The 20,776-nt window shown below is 33.8% G+C and overlaps 1 protein-coding gene across 1 annotated transcript in view; it reads left to right on the plus strand.

Annotated features, from left to right (window-relative positions):
- The window catches only part of LOC145269674 (TPR and ankyrin repeat-containing protein 1-like), a 199,491-nt gene that overhangs the window by 37,286 nt on the left and 141,429 nt on the right, over positions 1 to 20,776 (plus strand). Inside the window, exons 3-4 of the mRNA XM_080125382.1 lie at positions 15,275 to 15,531; positions 17,476 to 17,626. Of these exons, the coding sequence (XP_079981508.1) occupies positions 15,275 to 15,531; positions 17,476 to 17,626 (408 nt within the window). The remainder of the gene's footprint in view (positions 1 to 15,274; positions 15,532 to 17,475; positions 17,627 to 20,776) is intronic.

The raw sequence follows: 20,776 nt of genomic DNA on the forward strand, positions 1-20,776 counted from the left end.
GCTTCTATTTTTCCCCCCAAGATCAAAGTGTAGTATCTGTTCTTCAGATGCTGCACTTCTATTTCTTCCCTTTCTGTGGAGGAGAAATCCTTCACGACTGAGACAATTTTTATTTTTGTACCTTTTCTCCACGTTAAAAAACGACCCTGGTGTCTAACTCTGTCCCGTGGGGAGGCATAGTAAATAGGTACAATAAATAAATGTATTTTCATCAAAAGAATGAAACTTCATAATAGTCTTCATGATACAATTTCAATGCAGATGTTAAACAAGAAAAAATAGGTTAACAATTAATCTGTTCGTTTGCTTATATTTAAAAAAAAATACAATACATCATTGTATATAACACGAAACTGTTTATTTATTTTTTAATAACTTACAATGTTTTTTAAATCAAATTGTTAGGTGTAAGTGCGTAGTGTACAAAATAGTTACAAAACTTCAACTTCTCCCCATGTTAAGAACTGCTTTCTAAATACTAAAGTTATTTTAGAACGGTAACTCAAGTGCATAAGTTCTCAAGGTAATTTTTCGTATTACGGAAAACTAGTCTGTGTTCTTAATTTGATATAAGAAAAAAGGTCGCAAAGAAATCAAAATTTGTACATTAAACGATAAAATTATCAGAAATTTATGCAGAATTTTCTGAATAAATAAAATCTAAATAAAAAAAAGTATAAAAACAATATAAAACTTTTGTAAAACAGTTTTTTATTAACGAACTAGATATGACTTGCCTTTTTATAAAACAAAAGTTTTTTAATAACCAACTACAGATAAAATTAATTTAACCTGTTCTGTTGATACATGTATCTAAAGATTATGTTGCTTACAGGCTTTCATACTTTTTGGGAAAGGTGCAAAATTTGATTACCCTCTTTTGATTTTTAAATCAAATCCAAACTAATCTTTTTAGTCTATTTTGATTTTGAAATTTTTATCTCCAGTCATAATCTATTATATCAATATTTTTTATTATCTCTTGTCATAATCTATTATATCAATATTTTTTATTGGAAACCTGTTATATAAAAAAATCTGTTAAATTTCATCTCGTGTAATATTTGAATTTATCATCTAAAGCTTTGTAAAAATATTAAAATTTTCTGTAATTCAAATTATATTACGAGAAAAAAATCCAGAAGATTTTTTAACATGGATTTTATGTCCAACCTTATTTATAACTTTAAGGTAAGTTAAATAACGGGATTATATATATATATATATATATATATATATATATATATTTTAAGCTTTAAAAAATGTTAAGATTTTGATTGACCTACGTTTTTAGTCCATAAGATGAAATGGGAGTGGGGGGAGAACACCAAAAAAAAAAAAAATTTCCTAATATATTTAATGAAACCTACTTTTAATATGTAAGTTTATTTAATGAATAAATATCAAATTTCAAGATCTGACTATTTGATAACTGCTAGATTTTTAAAACACTGGTATGTCTACGGCTTAAAAAAACGTCACTACATAAGAACTTTGTTTTTTAAAGCGTTGATAAATGTAAACACGATTTTTGTCTCGCATTTTAATTTTTGTATGCTGTAAAATTTTAGTTTATTTGAAGTTTCTTTTAAATGGTAAAAAGTTAGGATATTAGTTACATCGTGCTATCTATGGGTTGGGGCTGAAACTGGTGCACATAGGTTATCTAGCGTAAAAAATAATTGTTGGCAGTGAAACTGTTAAATATTGACACTAGGAGTCCTTTTTATTTAAAAATTATTTTAAGTGGAGAAAATTTTAAGTCCAAAGTTCGTGAACCATAGCAAAGATTGCTCAAAACGTCAAATCGATGACCAAAAAAAAATGAATCGCTGGAATATAAAACGAAAAATGCAACAAGGTAAAATTGGAAGTTTGAAACCGAAACGAAAACTGAAGGCACTTTTTCAGAAACAACCATAAAATTTTGATTGAAAATGTTAAAAATTATTTAGAAAAAGGAACTCTTACTTAAAATTTGTTTTTCAAATTAATGTGAACTAATTGTTTTTTTAACTGATTCAAGATTATCTTTTATTTGATAACAACCACTAATTTTTTTTTTTTTTCCATCTTAATATAAAATTTTTAGAAGTTTTGATGGAACGTAAACTTATTACCCACAGAACACAGGAAACTAATCCGTTTTGTCTTGTCCAAATTTAAAGAAATCTATCAAAATTATAAAATGAAATAAATGAAAATGACCAACACGAATACAACCCTGGTTTTAGTGCTGTGCGATTGATCCGTCGTACCTTTGCGAGTGACTGGTAGATTGATCACTATGTATTGAGCACCCCTGATCTAATAACTTGTATACTGAATCATTTTTGGAAATTATAATTTTGCCTTGGCATAAGTACACATTTTCACCTGGAATGTGGTTGAAAGATCCCTAATATACACAAGCACCCTATATTTTCTTGTGAATTTTTTTTTTTTTTTTTTTTTTTGCTGAACCCTTTTACATAGTTTTTGGAATTTATACCAATTTCAACATGACTCATAAGTGTAATGTTTTCGCCTGAAATGTGTTGGTCTATAAGATGTACACAAGCATCCGTTTGTCTAGTAGCACAATTAGTCTTTCTCCGAAAAGTCTGAACTGCTTACGTTGTAACTGTAAACTTCTGGATGCTTATTCCTAAAAAACAGTAAAAAGTACGCCCCCTCACCACCATCCATATTCTCGAACCTAACAAGCAGCAAAATCCCACCCATCACAAAGATAAATTCTACTTTGATAGTTTCTTCCCCAACTGATATTTTGCAATTCCCTCCATTTCCTATTTCCCTAACTGTACTGACATGCAAAAGTTTAAATGTAACGCAAAAACTGCTCAATATCCCCCCCCGTCCCCGTCGGTCGCCTGTTATACATGATCCCAAATAGTAGCCCGCATGCGGCCCATCGTAGACTCTTGGTGCCCTCCTGCATAAATGATCTGATTTTTTTTTTCTTAACTCATTGGCAGCAGTTTGCTCCATTTCAGTGGAGTAGGCCTGGGAGATAATTTTCAGTCAAATGAAGTTTTTATAAAAAAAAAAAAAAACTAGCAGCCCCGCTTTGCTCGGGCCCTATGTCCTGTTCAGAACTTAATGTGCATACGTATATTAGCATTACAAGTTTTTTTTTTTTTTTAAGATAATTGTTTTTATCAACGTGCATGAACAGAGCTATGTAACAGATGCTTAAAACCGAATTTTGCAAATACCATCAGTAGTTCAAGTTATGAGAATTTTAAGTGGCAAAATTTATGCTTTTTAGAAAAATTGGGCTAAATTACAGACCTCTGAATTTCAAGAAATTTGTTAATTTAGCCACCATTTATTTTTTTAAGCTATTTTCATGAAACTTGGCACTCTTATGTAAAATTGTGTGCTCTTTCTGATTATGCAGTCAAATCTGTATCTCTTAACTAAGCCATGAATTATAAATTCAGATGTACAAATTTCACTTTTTTAAACTGGCGCATGGTACGAGGGACGTGCAATAAGTAATGCCCCTGACCCACTTCCCATAGCAGAGCAACAAAACTTCCTACAGTTATTAGTCTTTCTCTACATAGGAACCACCCAGAGTTATGCATTTCTCCCATCGTTTGATGGAGCTCTGGAGCCGTTTTTGTAGAACACCACAGGTTGGTTCTCCAACCACTACGTGACTTCAGAAATCAAGGCTGCATCGCCTGGAAAATGCTTTCCTTTGAAAAACAACTTCATGGCTGGGAAGAGGTGGAAGTCAGAGAGTGCAAGTTCAGGAGAGTAGGGAGGATTTCATAACTACACACCCGTGCTTCTGATCTGGCGACATGCGAGTTGTGGACTGGAGCATTGTCCTGCAGGAGTAGGGTACCTTTGCTAATCTTGCCCCACCTCTTAATTTTGATAGCTTCTCTTAATTTCCTCAAAAGTGAAGCATAATAGGCTTCTGTAATTGTGGTACCCTTTGTCAGGACATCTGTCATCACTACTCCGTCCTGGTCCCAGAAGACTGAGCATGACCTTGCCAGTGGAGGGCTGCACCCTTGCTTTCTTTGGAGGTGGTGAGTCCAAGTGCTTCCACTGCATTGACTGGGCTTTGGTCTCTGGATCATAGTGATGGACCCAGGTTTCATCCTGTGTAATCAGTCTTTTGAAAAACTTTGATTCCTCTTGGCACATCTCCAAATTCATTCTCAAATGGTCATGAATGATAGTTTCCACAAACCCTGTACTAATCTTGACATCTTGGGCTATTTGGCGAATAGTAATTTGCCGATCTTCCAAAATGGCAGCCTCAACTTGACGGACAGCTGCCTCCTCAATGGCAGAAGGGGGGTGGGCGACCAGGTCTGGGAGCTATTTCCACAGACTTCCGGCCATGTTTGAATTCATGATGCCAGCGTTTTACAAGGTCATGTGATGGGGCATTATCACCATAAGTTTCTTTCATTTCATCAAGTCTCCTGTAGTGTGCATCCTTTCAAATACAAAAACCGGATCACTGCTTGACATTCAACAGGCTCCATTTCACACCTGACTTTGTTCAAACACCTGTAAAACAGAAACCACAATTCGTTCAGAGCTGGAATTTTCCACATAATCCGTAGATATAAATCATTGCACATGGAAAATTTCAGCTAGATCAGACAACTGGAAGTGAGTCAGGGGCATTACTTATTGTACGCCCCTCGTATTATATAGTGGGTGTCTATTTGTGAACAAAACTAAGTATTATACTGGTATTTAACTGTAGCTTTGAGTAGGTATTTATCTGCCTCCCCACCAAAGGAGAGCTTAATCTGGGGTTTAGCCATTGAATGCCTAAAGAGCATTCATGGCCGGTATTTACTACTCCCTTCAAAGAAAAAATTGAGTAGATATTAATCGCAGAAATAAATCCAAAATCTTCATATAGATTTTGGTTTAATGTAAAAGATGGAAAATTCCCATAGTCAACCAGAACTTATGCATTCTGAGACCAGTCCAATTTTCAACTTTGTATATCCTCTATCTTGCCCAAAATATACCCCTATTTTTTTTTAAATACAACTATAAATCCTACTCTTCATAAATCCTCGATATAACTTTCAGGATACCAGGAATCCTGATAAACAACTATATATTCACCAGTTGATGGTAATTTTCGTCATTTCTATTCGGTTTTACTGAAAATTCAACTATGCAAACAAAGAAATAAAATGGTAATTTTTTTATCTTGTTTCCACCTTAACATTCAAAAGGACTACTTTTATAGGTTTTAGGGTATGCTGAAAACGAATATCGCACTTAAATTTTCTGCAAATAAGTAGTTGTAGGGAAATTAAGCAATATCATTTATGTTATCGCTGGTGGCCATCTTAGAGTGCGTAAACATAATCCCAAGAAGCTGCGAAAGCAAGTACCAAGATGGCCGCCAGCAATAACATAAATGACGTTGCTTTATATCTCGTAAAGCTAATTTTTTTTTTTTTCAGAAATTTAAGTGCGATATTCGTTTTCAGCATACCGAAAACCTTTACAGGTTTTCATTTTAAAGAAAAATGTTAAGGTGGAAACAAGCTAAAAATTTATAAAATGTGTTACAATCTATGGTAGCACCTCTAAAACCGTAAACGACCAAGTTCTCTTCGATTCTCTCTCCTCTGATCTTGAGCATGTGGTATAATAGGGAAAGAAGTGGTTGGTTACTTTTAATGCATCTAAAACCAAGCTTTTATCGTTACATCAACGCTCTGATCCTCATCTGGCATCAATTGAAATGAATGGCTCTCGTCTTGGAGGCCTCATGTTTTGACAAGCTTCTTGGCTTGACCTTTACTCCTGATCTGAAATGGAACCCATACATCAAATCCGTTGCCAAGGCCGCTGGAAAAATAGTGGGATCCTTCTATTGATCCAGTAGATGTTTCACTGCTGATGCAATTCTCTATCTATATAAGAGCCAGGCACGTTCAAGGATGGAGTACTGTTGTCACATATGGGCAGGGTCTGCTAGAAAGGACTTATCCTGCCTTGATAGAATTCAAAATAGACTTTGTAGCGTAGTAGGGGGTGTCCCTTTCTCTCCCCTGCAACCTCTCTTCTTTCAGAAGAGGTTGTGAATTTGTCTCTGCTTTATTATTTTCATGGCAAGTGCTCGACTGAGCCCCACCTCGCCAAACTTTCACAAGAAACCCTCGTTTAGCTAAAAACACTATCAATAATTTCCCCCCCCCCGTTGCAATATTTTGGACGTGTAATGAGGTATGATCCCACAGTCAGACGATTCTATTTATAAATGATGCTGCTAGGAACTGACGAATCGAATTAATTCACGTTCTGCTACCAACCAATCAGAAACCAGAATTGCTCCATAAATATTAAACCTTTTCTGGAGCAATTTCACAGGTTTTTTCTGTCTCGACACTGTAAGAATATCTTGCTCTGGAACTATCTACTGCAAACCAGTCGCCTCTCAAGACTTGTTTAGAACAACGAACCATCTGAAACATTTCTGAAACTAAACCTGGCTTACTCTTCTAGACCCCCACTCTATATCTGTGCCTAAACCTAAATGTAGATCCCATGAACAAAGCTTCTTTCTTAGAAGTGCACGCCTGTGGAACTGTCTTCAGGTTTCCTGCTTTCTAGCAGACTACACTATGGTTGTCTTCAAGTCCAACGTAAACAAGTTCTTGAGCCGTTTCACTTAAGTTAACAAATTTATCGAATTTCCATTACTAACGATTACTATATTGTCGAATTTTACTACTGTACACTCTTTAACCCTTATCCTCGAGTGGCCTCTGGGCTTTGATAAGTGGTGATGCCTATGTATATAAAAAATTAACAATGAAGTTCTTTATCGAACTGTCTATTTTCGGTTAAAAAAAACAAAAAACTTCTGTTTTACAGATTTGGTCTTGACAAGGAGTTAAAAATTATACAAAATGATTAGAAACCCACCCATTAAATGTCACGATATTTATTCGTTGGGTTGCAAACGGTATTTTGTATATTAAGTCATTGTTGAGATTTCAACGACATGAGATATCACATGGCTATTTTTCTTGTGCTTGTGTAACGCTTGACACTAATTGTCGAAATGAACATTTTACACTAAAAACTTATCCAACTTGGTAGAGTAACTTATCTTGCCTTTGGTAATATTCATTTGGGCGCTTATGCACTTATGTTACCGTGCTAATTTTTCAAATAGTATTTTCAAATTAGTTTCACGATATCTTATTTAATCGTTAGGTGAAAGTACAGAATAGTTAAAACACCCTTCTCTCCTTAAGAATGGGTTTCTAAATGTTATTTCAGCATGGTTGCATGAGTGTATTTGTTACATATAGATTAAGCCACTCTGAGTTGTAGACGAGGAAACATGTGTCAGTGGATAATTATATTTTAAAAAATATATAAATAGTAATTATTAATCAATAATTAATGTGCATAAAAGTCCTTTTTATTAATATTTAAATTAAAAAAAAAAAAAAAAAAGTAAATACGTCATAAAATTTGGGCGAAGAAAAATGTAAACAAAGGGCAAATAACTCGGGGAGCGGAATAAAAAGAAATGAATATATTTCAATTGGGATTCATTGTTGAGATGAGTATTATTTAAAGTTCCTATCCGTCGCGGTTACCACCTGAAGAAGGCCAGAGAAATAGTTGGCCGAAACGTTGTGAAACAACTAATAAAGATTAAAACTTAAAAATTACATAATATATAATAAATTCTATTTTCGCACCTTAACTGGGCCAAAAATTTTTTTTTTTTTTTTTTTTTTTGGGAGGGGGGGTTGTCACTCGGACGCGGAACGCATCCCCGCCCCCATCCCCTCAGCTACGCTAGTGGGTATGCGCCTCTGGACCCTCAGACTATTTTCGGCCATATTACAGCTTTCATTAAGGTACGCTCGAGTGCGCACCAAGGCTAATCGTATGTGTGCGCACGCTTCTTAAAGTGACTTATCACATAGGCGTAGTAATCTTTCGCGGACAATTTAAAATTAGATGGAAATTAATTTTTCCGAAATGGCGGATAATTTCAGAAAGACATTATTTTTTTTTTATTTTTTTATTTTTTTTTGTTTGTTTCATTAGCTGAATATTTTAATAGAATATAAAGAAAAATATTTGAACATTGACTTACCGCAGTGCGCAGTAGTAGCTTAAATTAAATATAACTCTGTATTGAAGAGATAGCAAAATAATTGTTTTTGTTCTAATTTTCTGAAGACCTTAACCACAAACCCTAACCCTAACCACCACTTAGCATGCATAGTTCTGTTATTCGAATGATATTCTTTTTAAAATTTCAAAAGAAGCTGACTACTGTCAAAGTTTTGCACGATACCACATGATCAATTTCATTTTAGAGATATTTCTTTCAAAAGCTTTCATTTAAAAAAGAATTATATTGTTCTATTACTGTTTAAATAACTTGACTTTGCTCGTTTTATTTTAAGAAAATATAAGTTTAAAAGACTTTCTTTTTTTTTCACTATTAGAGTTGTTGGCAAAAAAAAAAAAAAGTTGTCAAAAAGATGAGCGTTTTTTATTTTTAGTCGCCAACTGGAAAAATCACTCGCAAATGCGAGTGATTTACTCTCAATGTAGAGCCCTGTAATGACATACCCGTTTCTGCTATTGTTTCTTCCGTGAGGTTCGTCAACCATCCTCGGAGCTGGAATCTGTTTAAAGCAACACTTCAAGACGGGATCCAAGACGATGTGAGATTTTATGTATCTTACTCCCTCTCAGCTATTCATCATAGCAGGGAATAATCAACGATTTTTGGCGGGGGGGGGGGGGGTTCTATTCTTCCATTCTGAAACTTCCCCCCCCCCTCCTCCTGGGAGACCCATTTTTAACTCATTTGTCTCGCTTGGTGTCCCAGATCCAACTACGCTTGTTCAAACAGGAACAAGTGACGTGTCGCTTCCAGTTGCTGTTCACGTCTTCCGGTGCGAACTTGATCATTCAGTTTGACAAAGTTTAATATTTTGTCAAAATGACTATTCAAATCTGTTGTCCACTCTTCATTAAATATAGATTATATAGACGAACAGATAATTTACTGCTTCTGCCCGGTTATTCTCAATTTGCCTTGTCACTGCTTCCAGTATCAAACACACCGGAAGTTAGGAAGTACATTAACTATAACCAATGTTTCTTAATTTTATGCATAACTACCTCCAATTTTGATTTCCTTAAAATAGTTTTGTCTCCACATTACTTCTAAATAACCTGGAAGTAGGGTATCATTTTACCTGCTTGTAATGGTGACCTAAAATGTGTGCGAACCAAAATCACCTTGTGGATCACCTAAAGCACGTCATAGCTGGGGCTGGCTCAATCCTAATTGGCAAAATATATACTCGTATCAATTTTGCTAACAAAGATGTTTCTTCTGTGCAAAGCAACCATTGTAAGTTGTTTGATGAGGATAGTTGTAAGCGACCATCTGCCTGAAACATTAGCATGTCCAGTGTCGCGACCATGTAAATTTGTCTATATAAATAAAAATATTTTTCTTATTTAGCACTCTGTAACCTCATTAAATTCATGAGTTATCACTTTTGAACACCTATAACTGGGAATATCTATACTTCTATAAATCGACGGATAGGAACTTTAAATAATACTCATCTCAACAATGAATCCCAATTGAAATATATTCATTTCTTTTTATTTCGCTCCCTGAGTTATTTGCCCTTTGTTTACATTTTCTTCGCCCAAATTTTATGACGTATTTACTTTTTTTTTTTTTTTTTTTTTTTTTTTTTGTGTATTGATATTGTGTATTAAAACATTTTTCTATTTAAAAAGAAAATACAACTTTGAGTCGTTGAATTGCATTTGTCTGCAAAAGATGTAGCTAATTTGCATATGCTTTTAAACATTCATTTTAATTCCCCCTTAGTTTTTCGGTTTTCTTATGGGATGATCTTTAGTTAACTATTACGTGTAATTATATTCATGCAGATATTCTACATGATTTATACTTGTGCAATTTTTGCGTTAAAAAAAAAACTTATAGTAAAACAAACCTTTGTAAAATATATATATATATATGTTTAAAAAATTTTACCTGCCAAACTCCTGTCAGTTTTCGGTTTACAAACATGAAACTCAATATACAGAGGATATTTGAATGCAAAACTTTATATTTGGGTTTTAGCTGGGTAAAATCTGCAAAAGTGAAAATTAAAAACTGAAATTTGCCAGGTGACTGTCGAATGCCAGCATTACGCATGCGTAACACAACAGCTATTGGTTCCTGTTTTAATTTTTAGTCTTGTGGCAAACATGTCTTCAAAGCTCGTGCATTAACGTCAAAGGAAAAAGTAAATCTTAAGCTACCACCGAGAATCAAAACCAAACTTAAACAGTTTGGTTTTGATTCTCGATGGTAGCACGCAGCATTTATTCAACTTTTTAAATGATCACTATATATTGGGCCAATATAATATAAATATAAAATCTGCATTAAACAATATGTAAGCATACTTTACGATCGGACAATGTCGGTGGCCTGCTAGTATATATTCACTCACTTACCATATTAATTTAACTAAAAGTAATAATTGCGGAATATTTTAAATTAAATGGGATCACGCTTATTCATCAACTCAAGCTATTTTGTGATAAGTCATAGAAAATAAAAATAAGCAAGTCAGCCAATTTGGTGATCCTGCTTATATTCTCTCCCACGATCCGTTTTATTGTAATATTGTCTATAAATAAGATCCGTAAATTAGCTCGCCTTAAAAGCTAGAATTTTATATTTTCAGGCTGTTTACATGTAATCGCTCTTTAAAAGTAGAATCTGGTTTTTATTTATTGGTAAACTATGCTGGGTGTAATGGCAAAAATACTTTAATGTCAGGGTTGTGAGTTCCATTATAGAAACCTTGATTTAATTTTAATTAAATAAAATGCATATCCGGTACGTTTGAAAGCCAAATTACAATGCAATATTATGGAAAACACATTTTACTTGTTTGAAATTTATAATTTAAACATGTTTAGGAGTCTATCTCCATCCTCGGTAGTTTGTACTTTTTTTTTTTTCCACGTAAAGTTGAAGAAAAATCAGTAAAGGTCTGCGCGCTGTCTCTCAGCAGTTGTATTTTGAAATTATAAATTTCAAACAAGTAAAATATTTTCTTTTTGTAATATTGCGTTGTGATTTGGTGTTCAAATGTACCGGACACATGTTTTATTTTATATTATTTTACCAAATATGGAATTCATATTTAATTAAAAAATGAGCGCAAATTTAATCTTATTCAACCATCAATTTGGCATAAAGCACTGATTTTAAGTCAACGGCTATAACTTTTGCTGTTTTTTGATGGAGAAAAAAATAGTTGCTTTGTTTTTATTCATTTTCATCCCTTACAAAGCACGTAAGGGGCTACTATTCGGGGCTGTGTCTAATAAAGATTAACAAGATATTTGTTTATGCTACATTTAAACTTCTTCATATCAGTACAGCCAGGGAAGCAGGAAGGGAATTCCAAACTCTAGCTGTTCGAGGGAAGAAACTATTAGTATGAAAGCTTTCTGGTATTTAGGGACATCAACAGTGAAGGGGTGAGATCTTATTGCTAAGCGGGTTTGTCAGGGATACGTACGTTGGGTAGGGGGGACAAGTGAAACAAGTTCATCAGAACACATTTCATTAAAGTATTTGTAAAGCTGGCACAGTGATGCAACATTGCGGTGATGGGACAGGGGCTGGAGCTTAGTTGATAAAGTGGGACTGATTAGGTTGACAGCTCTTTTTGGTGGGGAGGGGCTATCTAAGAGGGAGACTAATGGTAGATGCACCAGCCCAAATGTTGCAACAATACTCCATGCATGGGCGAATGGTGGCCCTGTAGAGATACAGGGATACTCTCCAGTGTGAGTAGTCTTCTAGCTCGATATAGGGAACCCACCTTCTTTGCAGCAGCCTTTGCAATGTCCTCTATTTGTTCTAGTTCATATTGCCCGCAGATGTTAGGCCGAGGAGTTTGAAGGTAGACTTCTCAGATAGGGTGCTATCTATCATGGATAGTCAGTTGGAGAGGCGTTTTGTAATTGGTAAAGGAGAGCAGCTTAGTCTTAGTAGCATTAAATGTTACCCTCCATTTGCAGCCGCAGTCCATAATGGTCTAGAGGTCATTTTCTAATGATTCTGCCATTGTCTTAGATTTATCTACATCTGTTCTTCCCTCATGCATATTAGCGTTGTATCAGCAAATATACCCATCTGATACAATATTATCAGGGAGGTCGTGCATGAATATCGGGAATAATGATGATCCAAGGATTGACCCCCCCCCCACCCAAGGCATTCCCACATTAATGTTATACTGCTTGGATTTATGCCCGTCAATAACAACCTGTATGCTTCTATTGTCTAAGGATCTAATTATATTTATATGTCCAGTTATAATATAACCCTCTCTCCCTTCTCCCGAGGGCTGGGCCGCATCCGTCGCTATCCTGGTTCATTGGAGCATACTTGTGATGTACTTCTGGCTGTGTTCGTCGCTCCCAGCTCACAGGACCATAGATGCAACCCAGCAGGGCTACATTCTTACTTGTCTAGTGGTGGACCCCTCAAGGGTGACCAGACTCTCACTGGTCACTGGAAAATATTTTTCTGCTGCTCAGGGCACGCGAAATGTGCATGACCCTAAGTCTGTGTGGCAACATTGTCGATTTCGGCCGTCACTCTGGCTTCGTGCTGGATCCAGTCTCTCTTTCATCTGGCGTCGGGGCATACCTGAAACAAACTGCATCTCATTTAGGCTGGCAAATCAAGAAACAAGGAAAAACTATGGGACACTTTTATATAACGAAACAATAATTATTCATAAATCGTTTACGCTTGTTTAGTCGAGTTCTTTGATTCAAGCGTCATGATGTAGGTTGTATACTTAAGTTCCACTAATCAATTTCCCAGCACATATCTATGATATTCGTATTCTCACATGCCTTTTCCATGGCATCTCACGCAGACACACCCAGTGTCTCGTTAAATCTACCGTCAAACTCCATGTATTACACACCGTGTATTCAGCACTTTTTCATACACCCTCCCCGAGGTTTGCATTACATTGTATTTAGCCAATTCTTTCTGGCCCCCTCGATGCATTTTTTTCTTCTAAAACTGTCAACTGTCGCTCTCTTTCTCTGTATGTTTTCTTTCTCTCTTCAACCATTATATGACCGTCGTTCTATTATAATTTATTTTTCCTTTACTCTTCCTTTTTTTTTTTTTTTTTTTTTTTTTTTTCAAAAACTATTTTTCTTAAAAATTTCAAAGCGAATCTAACCCTTCGGACTGCTACCCGTGATAAGTCATATACACTCTTATGCTCATCAATTCGCCCACACCTTGCTCCTGCTCCAAGCTGTTTGCTGTTTTTTTTTTTTTTTTTTTTGCCCCTCCCTCTCTTCTCGTGTCTACTAAATCTGTTTACTGCTATGTTTTTTAAAGGGACTTGTCTGTCTTTGTGTGTCTAAAGAAAAAAAAAAAAAAAAAAACTTGAGCGAAGCAATAGGAACCAATAAAAATCTGTCCTTACCTCTCTTATCATCTGCTTCGTTTCTTTCCATCTCTCTTTTTCTGTCTCTCATGGTCTTCCTTGCTGCAGTTTTTTTTTTTTTTTTTTTTTTTCCATTTTTCATGCATTCTGGCGGCTGGCTATTCAGTTTTTAGCTATGCCTTCAAAGTTCAATTTCAATCTTTTCTTTCCGATAAATTCAATGTCAGTCTCTTTTCTTTTCAATAAGTTTTCTTTTCAATCGTTATTTTTCCCCCAATTTTTTTTTTAAAAACATTTTTCTGTGCCATTTTCCTTTTTCCTTATATTTTTCAGTTTTTTTTTTTTTTTTTTTTTTTCCAAGAAAACTGAGTTCCAGACGCTTCAAAAATGTGTTCGTGGTTACTCATTCATGCACATCTCAGATATGTGATGTCCTAATCATCGGCACCAAAATATGTAACCCTAACCCCTCTTAGCCCGAGGGCCGGGCCGCATCCGTCGCTATCCTGGTTCATGGGAGCATACTTGTGATGTACTTCTGGCCGTGTTCGTCGCTCACAGGACCATAGATGCAACCCAGCAGGGCTACATTCTTACTTGTCTAGTGGTGGACCCCTTAAGGGTGACCAGACTCTCACTGGAAAATATCCTTCTGCTGCTCAGGGCACGCGAAATGTGCATGACCCTAAGTCCGTGTGGCAACATCGTCGATTTCGGCCGTCACTCTGGCTTCGTGCTGGATCCAGTCTGTCTCCATCATCTGGCGTCAGGGCATACCTGAAATAAACTGTATCTTCATTCAGGCCGGCAAGCGAGAAACAAGGAAAAACTCTGGGACATTTTTATATAACGAAACAAAATAATTATTCATAAATCGTTTTACACTTGTTTAAAAGTCGAGTTCTTTGATCCAAGCTTCATGACGCAGGTTGCATACTTAAGTTCCACTAATCAATTTGCCAGCTAAAACATAGCTTTTCAACTAAGCTCTTATGAGGTTTCACCCCCCACCCCCTCCCAGGCGGGGTGAGAGCGATGTGGACGTCTCGAATGCCAGTCAGTAAAAAAGGACTAAAGACTCTAACTCCAAAAAGCCAATCGTTTTTATCAAATCAGAAATTCCTCCCTGCTTTTTGGAGTTATTCTTTCTCTTTTTCCTTTCCTCTCCCTCTTTTATCGTATTAATTTGTACTCCCTTTCCTTTTTCTTCTTTTGAATTTCCTCCCTCTCTGTTTCCTTAATTTCTACTCCTCCTCTCTCTTTCTTTTGTCCCGAACCTTCTCCCTCATTAATGGCCATATCTCTCCCTAGGTTCAATTTATTTATCTGTCCAACTAACTTATCACTTGGCTTGATGGTCTGGTAGTTAAATACAACAGGTGGATCCAATGACAACATCTCACAGACACCAAAGCAGACCTTTTGAACCCAAGTCATTCTACCTTTCAACAGAACATTGTTTCTTTAATAATTTGAATTGTTGTTCTAACCTAAACCAGAAAACGACCCTGTATTGTTTTTTTTTTCTGCCAACTCGAGAATCTCTTTATCATATTTATTTCTTTCCCATCTTCTCTTCCTCTATTTGAAAAGCAAGATCTGGTGTCGCCAGGGATCTCGTTATACTGTATGATTTAATTTTCATTGGCAGCCCTTCGTGCCAGACGTGTTATAATAAAACATTACTTTTCATGCGACAAATTTAATTCCATTATTTTGATATTTTTTTTTTTTTTTTTTTCTTTTACTAGTTAGACAATGTCAGTCCGATCTTGTTCATGGCACAATGCTTTTTGACGTATTCTTCGAAGATGCAATGAAACATCGAGAGTACGGTAGCTATGAAAAAGCTTTCACGATCACCCAGCTCCTGATGACATTCGAACTGCCAGATTCCTACAGATCCAAGGTACACTTACTACGAGCGGAGATGAAATTTGCTTTAAAAGAATATAAAGAAGCGGATGTAGAGGCTGAAATTTCAACTCAATTTCAGCCCAGCATGGCAGTGAGTACTTTTTTTTTTTTTTTTTTTTTTTTTTCACCCCCCCCCCCTACACATACCCACACGAGGCATATTGTCACTTGGGCGTAAAAGGCTTGTAATTTGGATCCATGTTTACAGGACATGGACAAATGTCTGTTTTAGATTACATTTAAACTTCTGCATGTCAATATCATCATGGAAGCAGGTATCGGGGAGGGAATTCCAAAGTCCAGCAGCCTGAGGAAAGAAGCTATTTGAGTAGAAGGCTTTCAACATCTATGGATCTTTAAACTGAAGGGGTGGTATTTTGTTGCTAAACCCATTTGTCTGGTTTGGGAGGGGGGGTGATATGTAAAAGGTTGGGGGGGGGGTTACAAGTGCAATGGGTTCATCCATCAAAGTACTTGTAAAACGGATGCAGGGATTTAACATTGCAGTGATTTAGATGGGTGTATTTGATTGGAGACTTGATAATGTGTTGAATAACCTTGCATTTCTGATGAAAATTAATTGTAAAATACTTAAAAAAAAAAAAATAAATAAATAAATAAATATTTATTTAAATGAATAAATATTTAAATGAATAAATATTTAAATGAATAAATATTTAAATGAATAAATATTTAAATGAATAAATATTTAAATGAATAAATATTTAAATGAATAAATATTTAAATGAATAAATATTTAAATGAATAAATATTTAAATGAATAAATATTTAAATGAATAAATATTTAAATGAATAAATATTTAAATAAAAAAAAATAAAAGCTTGGATTCTTCAGACTGTTTTCTTGGGTATCATTTTCACAATTACTATCAATCAATTACTAAGTAGACTTTGTATAAAATTTAACCATAGAGGAACAGTTAATTATTGCTGTATACATTATTATTTATAAGTAAAACTGTTGTTGTTAAATAAAAATATTCACATTTCATGGAATGACCTATAAGGTTGATGTGTCGTTAAAAAAACTTACCTTACATTTTTGAAATTCACCAGTTGTAACGATCGGGCTTTAGTAGGGTGTGTTCCAATTCCTGCTGTAGCTGTTCATTTAAACCTGAAATAAAAATTGGTCAGTCAGTTCATAAGATGCATAGCAATAACATACTGAAATTTCAAGAGTTTATGACAATTTTAAATACTTGTACAAAAAAGTCCGGTAACTTATCGAAAGGCAACAGTTAAATCATGAGAGCATATTAATGTTATGTGGTCCTACCATTTATGTTGAAAGTTGTGCGGCTTTCATAGGTAAAAGTTCTTAAATGTTTTAACATGAAGCACATTCTGAAACGTATTACAAGCAAAATGCTTAAATATAATATTTAGATTTATGCAGGTTTTTGTATTATATGCAATTCTTAATACTCTTATCTTGGCGCTTGTACAGTTTAATCAAGACATTAAAAAAAAATGAAAATATTGAAAAGTTATTGTACGTATTCGTTATAGTCTGAAGTTCTCTGAAAAAATATTTCACTTAATTTCATCAAGTAGTTTTTATTTTACAACGAAAAAAACAATTTGATACCGAGCAAGTATTTTTTTTTTTTTTTTTTTTTTTTTTTTTTCAGTCCAAAACATACGTACAATATAACCTCTCCCCCTCCCCCCGATATTTTCATTTTTTTTTTTTTTGTCTTGGCTACACTGTACAAGTACCCTTATATTGTACCCAGTAACTTGGGTGCCATTAAAACCAAAACCTGCAACTCGCCAGCCTGATTCCTTGGACTTGATCGTTTTTTTTGCATGGTGCACAAGTCAAGTGTACATATATTAAGGCCTAAAACTCGTAGATATTATGATTTAGTATATAAAGTTTTAAGGAGTGACCTGACTGAGCTCGCCCTCCAAAAAAAGCCTTTGCTGAACATACACAAAAAGTGCACACACCCTAACACACATTTTTGTTATTTGCTTCCTATATTTAAAAAATTTTTTTTTATTCCAGGCGGCTAAGATCCATCATGACAGCATATTAAACTTACATGGTCCGAACTTTGGTTTGGCAGTATGGTGGACATTTTATAAAGATAGTCATGTAGAAGGATATCGCATTTTTGCTTTGAAAGAAATTCTTAGAATACTCGTCAAGCATAAAGGTAAGGGAATTTTTTAATTTTCTTTAGTTGACATAGATAATACTTGTCACAGATGCCTAATTGTAACTTTTTTGCTATCAGACACAGTCTAGTCTGAAAAAGAACAGATGGCTTTGCAAGATACAGCAAATTTATTTTTATTCCTTATTGCAAGATTTTTTTTTTTTTTTTTTTTTTTAATAGCAAATCTCTCCAAACTACTTTTCCATAGAGATGGTTCTTGCGCCCGACACGGCCTGTGGGAGGATGACCTCAAGGTCATGTATTTCCCTCGGCGTAGAATGGAGAATGTTTCACTTTCATTCTCTTGAAATACATGGTTTTATTAGCAAAACAATATTAGTATCAAAATATTATCAATCTGAAATATTATTTTTCCTTGTTTTTCTTTGCATCAATCCAAAAGATATCTCGATGGGTTAGGGATGATAGTTGCGTAGATTATGTTTATCACAGATGCTAATTGTAACGTTTTTGCTGTTGTCTGCCCAATCAATATATAATATGCCCAGATATCTAAGAAATTTTGATAATCTTTTTTTCCCCTGTCTTGCATGGGTCCACAAGGTCTTGCTGGGGGCTGGTAATTGATATGGACTATGTTTACCGTAGATGTCTTGGTGTTGCCTGGCCAAATCGATGGTCAAACAGTGACCCATATTGATATAAAATAGCATCCCACCTAATTTTAACTTTTTTGGGTGTCGTCTGCTGAATCAATATATAATGTGCCCAGATATCTAAGAAATTAGCAAAAGACACAACCTAGTCCGGAAAAAATGGAAAGCTTTGCAAGATATAGCAAGTTTATTTTTATTCCTTATTTCAAGAATTATGCTGAGGTAAGAATGAAATTTTCACTTTTCCTCTCATGGGTTCTGCTGGAAGTGTACTAGTCTTGCTGGGATGGTAGTTGACATAGCATCTGTGACAAACCCTATCTAATCTTTTTGGTGTTGCTAATCTCTGGACCCTCTTGCATTGGTCCACAAGGTCCAGCTGGGGGGGCTGGTAGTTAATATGGACTGTTTATTGTCACAGATGTCGTGGTGGTGTGGCTGGCGAATTGATGGTCAAACCGTGACACATATTGATATAAAATAGCATCTCACCTAATTTTAACTCTTTAATGTCTGCACAATCAATATATAATGTACCCAAAGATCTAAGAAATTTGCCGAAGACTAGCCTGATCCATAAAAGAACGGGAAAGCTTCGCAAGATATAGCAAAGTTTTTTCTGGTTCCATTTGTCGTAGATATAATAGCAATTGTCTGTTTTACTTCAAGTACAAACTGATTGGCAGGCTTTAGATGTTTTTAAAATCCTTTCAACACTGAATGTGCCGGAAAATCGGATAACTCTTGCTTTCTGCCACTCCTCAATAATTCCCGAAGTTCATCATCTGATAATCCTTCAGTAAATGTTGGCTTTGAAACTTCATGTTAACATAGATTGTTTGTCACAGATGCTTAATTGTAACTTTTTTTGCTGTCCGATGCAGTCTAGTTTGAAAAAAGAACCTGGCTTCGCAAGTTTATTTTTATTCCTTATTTCAAGATTTCTGGCTTTTTACCCCAGTTATACTAGCAGTTCAGCCCGACTTCGCTCGGGCCCTATGTACTGTTCATAACTTTATGTGCATATTTATGTAATGGGTAACCTATATCTAAAATTTCAAGTGTTTAGACCCAAAATTGGCAGAGGAGTTTGGTAGAGTTCTCAAAGTTCAATTGTTGAACTTTGACCTCCATGACAGCCAAATTTCTGGCAGAAAACATAGTTTACATGGCTTATGTTTGTCGTAAATGCTAATTTTAACTTTTTACCCTCTTGCATGGGTCCACAAGATTTTAGTGGGGCTGGTATTGTTGCAGATGTCTTATCTGGCCAATTGATGGTCAAACATTGTTTTTTTTTTTTTTTTTTTTTTTTTATTTTATTTACAGCTACTTCGTAGGACTTTTTTTTTTTTTTTTTCATTAGAATGTTTTTTTTTTTTTTTTTTTCATTAGAATGTTTTTTTCATTAGAATGTTTTTTTTTTTTTTTCATTAGAATGTTTTTTTTTTTTTTTCATTAGAATGTTTTTTTTTTTTTTTTCATTAGAATGTTTTTTATTTTTCTTCATTAGAATGTTTTTTTTTTTCATTAGAATGTTTTTTTTTTTTTCATTAGAATGTTTTTTTTTTTCATTAGAATGTTTTTTTTTTTTTTTCATTAGAATGTTTTTTTTTTTTTTCATTAGAATGTTTTTTTTTTTCATTAGAATGTTTTTTTTTTTCATTAGAATGTTTTTTTTTTTCATTAGAATGTTTTTTTTTTTCATTAGAATGTTTTTTTTTTTTCATTAGAATGTTTTTTTTTTTTCATTAGAATGTTTTTTTTTTTTCATTAGAATGTTTTGTTTTTTTTTTTCATTAGAATGTTTTTTTTTTTCATTAGAATGTTTTTTTTTTTTTCATTAGAATGTTTTTTTTTTCATTAGAATGTTTTTTTTTTCATTAGAATGTTTTTTTTTTCATTAGAATGTTTTTTTTTTTTTTTCATTAGAATGTTTTTTTTTTTCATTAGAATGTTTTTTTTTTTTCATTAGAATGTTTTTTTTTTTCATTAGAATGTTTTTTTTTTTTCATTAGAATGTTTTTTTTTTTCATTAGAATGTTTTTTTTTTTCATTAGAATGTTTTTTTTTTTTTCATTAGAATGTTTTTTTTTTTTTTCATTAGAATGTTTTTTTTTTTTTTTTCATTAGAATGTTTTTTTTTTTTTTCATTAGAATGTTTTTTTTTTTTTTCATTAGAATGTTTTTTTTTTTTTTTCATTAGAATGTTTTTTTTTTTTTCATTAGAATGTTTTTTTTTTTTTTTCATTAGAATGTTTTTTTTTTTTTCATTAGAATGTTTTTATTTTTTTTCATTAGAATGTTTTTTTTTTCATTAGAATGTTTTTTTTTTTCATTAGAATGTTTTTTATTTTTTCATTAGAATGTTTTTTATTTTTTCATTAGAATGTTTTTTATTTTTCTTCATTAGAATGTTTTTTATTTTTCTTCATTAGAATGTTTTTTATTTTTCTTCATTAGAATGTTTTTTATTTTTCTTCATTAGAATGTTTTTTATTTTTCTTCATTAGAATGGTTTTTATTTTTC

This window comes from Euprymna scolopes, chromosome 45 (genome assembly GCF_053919585.1).
Source record: "Euprymna scolopes isolate OS-2025 chromosome 45, ASM5391958v1, whole genome shotgun sequence".
Taxonomy (NCBI): Eukaryota; Metazoa; Mollusca; class Cephalopoda; order Sepiida; family Sepiolidae; genus Euprymna; species Euprymna scolopes.